General features: G+C 38.2%; 1 protein-coding gene across 1 annotated transcript; it reads right to left on the bottom strand.

The window, feature by feature from the left end:
• Nucleotides 1-589: 589 nt before the first annotated feature.
• On the bottom strand, nucleotides 590-7,325 carry LIN7C (lin-7 homolog C, crumbs cell polarity complex component; the record flags this gene model as incomplete). The annotated part of the gene is made up of 5 exons (XM_084238485.1): nucleotides 590-745; nucleotides 1,279-1,488; nucleotides 3,653-3,724; nucleotides 3,978-4,096; nucleotides 7,289-7,325. The coding sequence occupies 5 exons, from the start codon at nucleotides 7,323-7,325 to the stop codon at nucleotides 590-592; spliced, it is 594 nt and encodes a 197-aa protein (XP_084094611.1).
• Nucleotides 7,326-8,377: the final 1,052 nt, after the last annotated feature.

The raw sequence follows: 8,377 nt of genomic DNA, 5'->3' as shown, positions 1-8,377 counted from the left end.
ATTATGTTTAAAGTAAAAAACTTCCACTGTGCTAGTTTATGACTTACCATTGATTATATATGTATGTTCAAAGTACAAAATGCAGCAGGGATGTTAACATTGATAGTGTAATGAACTGCTGTAGCCGAGACTGTATGCTTAATTTCCTGGAAAACCATGATGCAATTTTATAGGCTAAAAAAAACCAGAGTAAACAAAAAAAGAACTGGAGAACTGTTACTCTTAAATAAGTAGCTAAAGAAAGCAAACTTTTTTCCTAAAAAAAGATTAAGAATGTAAAAGTACATTTTAATATTAAAAAAGCATTTTTAAAAATCTATAACAACTTTATGACAAAATCTGCATTTGAAAAAGGCCTGTAAAAACAGCGGGACAGAATTGCCCTCATCACCTTTTACTTTTTCTTGTCAGAAAAAAGTGTATGCATCTCTGGAACCATAAATGATGTTAAAATAGGCATTTATAAAATGGCAAGGAGGATTTCACGGGAAGTTTGTTTTTTTACAATCATTGGCATTGCGGCCATCAGTAGGTCACAAGTAAAACTTCTCTAGCTAAAAGCAAATGGAATAGAAAGTTTTGAGCTGCATTAGGTCTGTTGTCTGCGTTTTGCTGATCTCATTTTTTCAAAGCGTGATTCCATTTCTTCTAAGACCTTGGGTGTGTATCGCACCACTAATTTAACCTTTCCTTGCGCTGCTTTCAGTAGTTCTACGGCTTTTTCATGATGTTCTCCTTCAACACTCTAAAAAAAACACACGCAATTAGTATCTAGTTTTGGAAGTAACTCAAAATATTTAAAAGTTGTAATGTATTATTCCAACACTGTAAACCTATAAAACAATCCTGCTTTATCATTTTAATCAGGGTATAATCCTGTTAAATCATACAGTGTGTGTATAGGAACTAGTTTTTAAGTTCCTAAATAACAAATACTAGTCTGTTATTGCACTAAGTCAGAAGTAAATCAAGCTACTGATGTTCTATAAAACTAAACTGAGGGCAAATTTCTCATTTAATGTTTTTAATGTTCTGTCTTAACTCCTTACTTTATAAAAATATCACTAAACATTGCTAATTTACATTGGAGAAAAGCAAACCATACTAAAAAGTGCTTTAAAAAGTATCACTGTATTAAATAGTAATGCCTAGGATTCCCCCAAGGGATCTAAACTATACAGTCTCTGTTTTTTTCCCTACATCTCATTTCTGTAACTCAAATGCACCACCAAGTGGTCACAACATATTACTACAAATAGAAAGAAAGTTCATCCTTACCACTCCATTAACAGAAAGGAGCTGATCTCCTCTCTTGAGGCCCCCATGTCTATCAGCAATTCCACCGGGAATTATTCGAGATATGTAGATTGGAGAGTTTTGTTCTTTGCCTCCCATAATATTGAATCCAAGGCCTTCTTCAGTTTTTGGTAATTCAACAACTCGAGGGTGAGAATGTCCTTCACTGGCAGCAAATGCAGCAACAGTAGCCTGAAAGGAAATTTTTCGTTTAAAAATACACCCTTTGTTTACTTGGGTTCTTTTGTCTCTTAAAACATTCAAACCTTTGTGTTTGAATGCCCTCAACTTCTGGGGAAAGGTAAACTAGCAGTGGATTGTGTTTTAAGGAGAAGCAAGCAAACAAACCTTGGTACTATGTAAGACACGTTAAGATTGTTCAGGCTACTGCTGGTCCACCCAGTGCCTAGAACTTGTGTGTTGCGCTTGGCCAGAGGCTTGCTAGGCAGATGAACCATGAGCACGTGAGAGAGGAGCATACTTCCCCCAGTATGCCAGCTCTCCCGAGCTTTAGAGCTGAATAGCTTTGGGCAGGACAGAACTCACACATATAACCTAAAAGGTGCTAGGACCCATTATGGCTGCTGTTCTATTTGTACTACAAATTAAATGACTAAGTTGTTGGTGGCGCAGCTGGTAGAGTGCCGTGCTGTGAAGCTGTCCACAGCCTCTGCAATGCTGATTTGATTCCTGGCTGTCCAGGGAGGTGCCCACATGGCGCGGCAGAACTCTCCTGTCTCGCTCGCTGCTCCCCTCAGCAGTGCTTTCGATCTGTCTGTCTGTTCTGCTCCCTGCTCTGTCTCTGGTGAATTCTCTGATCATCCTGCACCTCTGGCCTTAACCCCAGCTCTTGTATAAATAAATAAATCTTTAAAAAAAAAAAAAAAGAAAGAACTCAATATCAAGAATGAGGTTACTTAAAACCAATGTGAACGGTTTTGTTTTTTGCTTTAACTTCATTATTACTAAAACCTCACAGAAGATGGGGTTCTTTAGTAACTTCAAATTTAGTCTAATTTAGACTAATTCTAACACAAAGCTGAAATATTTGGCTTCACTTTGCTTTTTAAGGTATTAAGTACCATTTTCTGTGATGGCCCAGGATACAAGAACAAAAAAGGCACGGGGAAAAGGAAAGAAATCAAGATTTGCTGAAGAGCACTATGTTCTAAGATTAACAGAGGCCTCATTTTACTAAGAGAATTAAGGCTCAAAAAATGATATGTCAGGAATTAAATGCAAGTTTCTGCAGGTTTTTCCTATTCTACCAAACTAAGTACGTATTTTTTTAAGGCACACCTTTTTAAGGTAACACTCTGTGTCAGATGTATTATATAGCTGACAACAGTGTATGCCACATCATGCCTCCCATCAGAGGTCTAGTTACCATCCAATCAACCCCCTCTATCTGTTCCACCCACCACCTACCTTTTACTACTCAGGTAACTACCATTCTATTGTCAGAATCAAAGCATGTATTTTTCTTTTGATTTTCTTCGTTTGTCTTCCAGGAGTGAAATTGTATAGAATTTGTCTTTCAACTTCTCAATATTTCACTTAGTATAACCTCTTCAATGTGCATCAAAGTTATCACAAGGGGCAAAAATTCAACTTTTCTCCATAGCCGAGCAGTTTTCCATTGTATATTTATAACCGAATGACTGTATTCAAATTCAAAACTTTCTCTTGTGAAACAGTTAACTATAAAAGAAAAATTACTTACTCATGACCAATTCTAGTATAAGTCACCTATTGTTGGTAGTAACTTATTCTAATCATATATGATGGCCACTGAGGACAATGTTTGGATTTGAGAAAACACTTAGAAAAGCATATAAAACTACCATTTGCAACTCCAAAGAGGTAATTACTCTTGACCATAAGAGTCAAGGTAAAAGAGAAAGCAAAGAGCAACCTCAGGGCATTCTCCAGCTCTACGAGCTACCATTTATGTGGTTTGAGGCAAATAATCTAACTTGATGCTTCCTCACCAATAAAATGATCATCTATATCTCAGAATTTTGATGAAAATTTACATAATGAATAACAATGTACCTATAACAACTATGTGTTATGTGACAGGTATTACTGTCTATAAGTGTATTTCTAACACATTACCTAAACTGTATGATTCTATCATATAAAAGGTATGACAAAATACCTTTTGTAAAGTTGATTTAAAAATGTCCTATTTTTTTTTCTAGGTACTTGAGAAGTTTCATGTAGTTTGAAAGATACTCTAAGTTATTTTCCAAAATAAGCTTATTATGAATTAAATAAGCTTATTAATAAATTAACATATTTTAAACTTGACTCACAAAGAATTCTCTCACTCTTAGTAAATGAAAAAACAAACCTTTGCAGTTGCATTCGCTCTTACTTCGGGACTGCTACTGATGTCCACAGTCTCATAGACATGCTCATACACCTGTAAAATCCAAAGTTATCATCGTGATTTTAAATCTCAGAACACACCATGTTTGAGTTCTCTGTGAAGTCAATGAATGTGTAAAAATTTTCGGCAAAGTTATCATCTTTGTAAAATGTTTTTCTATCAGGAACTCCAAAAACGCAAGAGTTCTAACGTCTTTCTAAAATTCAATTTCTTAAGAAATTCTGAACTCAAATTTGTTTACCTAGTTCAATCAAGTTTTTAATAAATTTTAATCCCATTTACTCACCTCTCTTACAGCATTGCAGAATTCACTTTGAAGAACTCTTTGTAAAGCCTGCAGTTTCTGTGGTGGTACTTCTCCACTTCTTTGCAGTTTTTCCAACAATTCAATTGCTCTACAAATATCTAAATTTAAACACACACACACTGATAGGTAATTTTTTTGAAGTTTTTCTGAATGTCTATCTAACAGTACAGCAGTCAGGATTCCTTCCTTCAGGACTACCAAGAAATAAGAAGGCAAGGTGCAAAAGCAGCATAAGATTGTGAGCTTATGTGTGGAGGTGGGGAAGTGAGGAGGTGTGTGTATACTTACTTATGGTGAGTGGTAATATAAAATCTGAGAATGCTAAATTTTATAGCAGATTAGGAATACTGATGCTGTACAGTATAAAATCTGAAAAACAACATTTTTCAGAGATACAGATAAACTCAATATAGTACTAAATACCACAGGAAAAGGAGTGGGGCTCAAATCTGATAGAAACACGAACACTGTACTGCCTCTGAAAAGCTGACAATTTTATCAGGAACTATTCAGTCAATAAAAATTTACCTATCATTATTAGCAACCAACTCACTGAGAAAACAAAACATGCGTTAATCAAACAACTGTACATTTCCCAAAAGAACACACAGCATATATGAAGATATAAACTATTCAACAACAGATGCATTATGTGGTAAGGACATATTTAATATAACAGTATAACTGAATGAAATTAATAGGTCTATTTTCAACTTTGGATCATTGACACAATGTTTTAATTAAAACAAGGTCAAATACATGTTTAAAAATAGAAAAAAATACTGTTAGTTTTGCTACTTTGGTCTTAACACTAGCTTTGTGATCTTGGGGACAAATTACTTAATCTCCCCATTGTTTCAATTTCTGTATTGTAAAATGGAAACAACAGTACTTTCCTCATAAGAACTACTTTACAACTAAACCAAAAAATATACGGAAAGGGCATGGCATACAGCAAGCATAAATGTTATGTTACACTGGCAGCAATTAATCATAAGAAATATGAAGGGTGCCTACACATTTACATAAATTTATTAAGCATGTTAGGGAGGATAAGTATTTTATGAATTAAGAAATCTTCATAAGATTCAGCGTCATGTTACAACTCTGTTAAGGACTATCTCTACTTTGACTTTTCTGCCCAACCTGTTTTTGCACTCAAGGGGCACAGAGAACCTATTCTTCTACTCCTAGCTCCCTTTTGTCTAAGTGGTAGAAGCTTTGAATTTTATATTATACTGAAGGACCTAAACAATTTCTTTTATAGTATTAGCATAGCCTTCTTTGTGCTTGCAGCTGGAAAACCAGGAAAAATGTGTTTTTTTTTTCAAATTTAGGAAACAAAACCTTAAACTTAAGTAAATGCAAGGGAAATAAACTTTGACCTTTCTGATTTCCCACCACCAAATGGCCAATGCCAACACCAAGGGCTGTTAATCAATTATTTTGATTTACAAAGTGACAAAACATTAAGCTCTACAAAAATATCCAATTAAAAAGTTGAAACAGCAAAATACCCTTTACTGAACCTTGACTAACTAATATGTGCTCAAATGTGTTCCACTGATCCTGTTTTGATGCTTCTGCAAGCATTCAGGATCGTCATCACAAGCACTAATTTTTATACTGCTGAGTTTGTTATTAAAGTCTGTTAACAAAATTCCAAAGAGTCAGAGTTGATATAATCTGACTTTCTATGACAACAATCACTAATTCATCCTTCTAAGGTGCTGAGCATTCCAAAGAGTCAGAGTTGATATAATCTGACTTTCTATGACGACAATCACTAATTCATCCTTCTAAGGTGCTGAGCATTCTTTGAAACTCTGAAACAGAAGGAAAAAAAAAAAGAGAGACAAAAACCCACCCAGCAAACCCAAAACCATGACTACCAAAACAAAATGTCAATGGTGAAGTTCCACATTTTATGCTGCACTTAAAAATATAAAAGACTGCAACATGTCAGAAGCCTACAACTGGCTTTCAATGAAAAGCACCCACTCCTGTTAACACCAAACAGATCTTTTTCCATGTACAAAGCATAATGACACTGTGCTCAGGAGGAAGCTGTCACAGGCTTAGGTCAAACTTAGCAAGTGTTCCCAGAGTAGCTACTCCTTTGTCAAAAATGATGCTTTAATTAGTGGTCTGGTAGGTTGGAGAGAAACAATGTCACTTATAAAGAGGCTTACAGATAATGAATACCATAATGAATAAACAAAATTAAAATAAGCAATCCTTTGTGTGATGAATTAGAAAAAGTTTCTCTACAGTATTTCTAAAAATTTATTTCCTTCTTAAAGCTCGTATTACTTAACATTCAGACTGTAACTGCAAGTGTTATTATTTACCAGATAGTTTCAATATCCATTGTATACTAGTTTGCTACTGGTATTTAAAATGTTTAGTTTGTACTTGCTGACACTTAGCAGTGACTTCTAATATCGGTGTGTCAAAAGCATATCAGAAATCACTGGAAATAAAGAAATTGGAGCGGAAAAAGTGGAATGCTGAAAATCTGTAACAGGGCCCTCACAGGAACACAGCTATGCATTTTCCACAGGCTTTTCGGTTTCCACTCAGCAAAACAGACCTTATTTTCCTCGACAGTTTATTCTAAAACGTAAGCAACCGGTCGGACACCAATTGCAGGGTTTGTAAAGAAGGGAAAAGAATGCACTTTCAAGTATTTAACAACTACCACGATTCCATCAGGTTATATAATCTGCCCAAGAACACATCAGTAGGATTGTTTTTAAAGCACCTTCTCCGTACCTGGGAGAGGCACCAAAGCCAGGAAAACACCCCAACAGAAATACAAGTAACGTTGGAGTTTGTGCAAAAAATAGGGGGAAGGAGGTTTCCGTGTGAATGCGCTGTCTGTCCAGGGTGGGGGTGAAAGCGGGGACACCCACTTGATCGCGTACAATACGGGCAGTGCGTATAGTCTGTCCGAACTGGGCGTGCAGTGTTTGCTCCTCAGGTTGACACGTCTCTGCACACAGCCTCTCCCACACCCACCGCGGGAGCGCGCCTGCAGCAAGTGAATGTGAACCGGTGATGTATAATAGTGCCGGGCCCCCAGGCACAGACGAGGGGTCTGGGAAGCGTCCAGAAATCGCCAGCGCCCTCCCTGGGGTCGGACGCTACGACGTCGGCAGTTACCGCGCTAGCTCGAGGAACAGCCTGGCTTCGGGTGTCGGAGCCTGGCCGCCCCTCCACCCGCCCTCGGCGGCACAGCACTCCTCCACCCACGCCACCCACTTCGGTCCAGCCTCGGCCGCACTCACCCCTCTCCAGCCGCACCGGTTCCCCCAGCGCCGCCATCTTGTCCCTTTGCCTGCAGACCCACAGGAAATGACGACAAAAGGGCTGCGGTGGGGAGGCGGGGCCTACGGGGCGGGGCCTAGCGGGAAGAGGACTAGGCTAGAGGCGCCAGTATCGCGAGAGCGGGAACCGCGGTGGCGGGGTGGTTGGCGGCTGCGCGGGCCCAGGGTAATGAGGCAGCTGGGTGCCGAGCTCCTTCGGCGAGTCGAAGGTTCTGGAATCATGTACTCCCCCCTCCCCCCAAAGTTGAAAAGAGCCATGTCCTGACTCAAGCTTCTTCCCTTGGGATTCACTTCGTTATCCCACTCGTTTCGAACCCTTCTCTACCCTTGGAAGCTTCTGGATTCTTGTCCCAGCTTGACTAAAATGGCGTTGAGTTTGGACAGTTCGTTTGAACCACTTGGGGCCTCGGTTTCCCCATCTGTGCGACGAAGAGTCCTCTTTTCCGAGCTCTTTTCCATTAAACTCTAGGATTAAACCCACCTGTATAGACGGGTTATTGTAAACTCTGTGTCTGACAACATTGACTTGATTTTAAAAATTACTTTCAAGTCTGTTTGAAAGAAGGACTGGGAAGAACAAAAGGTGTGAAGCACTTGGGTGAGCGAGAGAAACAAGGCACTCAGGGCACATCAAAGAAACAATTTTTAAAAGCTTGTCTGAAATCGGATGTAAATGAAATATGAAGTAAATGATATTGTTCCATTGCCGATTCTTAGGGCCACTTTTGAAAATTTTATGCACCCTGAGAAAACGTAGTTCTTAATTTATTTTTTAAAATAAATTTTATTTTTATATTTCCCATACAATTACAATCCCCTTATTTTGACCCAATCCCTCCCTTCCCCGCCCCCCACCACTCATAAAGTGTCTCTGGTTCACAGTTTTTGTTGATTTTGATTTTCACTTTCTTACAGTTATTCATTTTCCTGGTCCCTTATTTAAGTTTTCTAGACTCCTGCTATGAGTGAGACCATCCGGTACTCGTAGTTCTTAATTTAAATGAAATAGTTGCAAGTTCTGTTCTGTGCTGATAATGTATGGTTTTCAAC

The sequence above is a fragment of the Talpa europaea genome (assembly GCF_964194135.1).
Source record: "Talpa europaea genome assembly, chromosome: 1".
NCBI lineage: Eukaryota > Metazoa > Chordata > Mammalia > Eulipotyphla > Talpidae > Talpa > Talpa europaea.
This window is presented reverse-complemented; position numbering and strand designations above follow the sequence as displayed.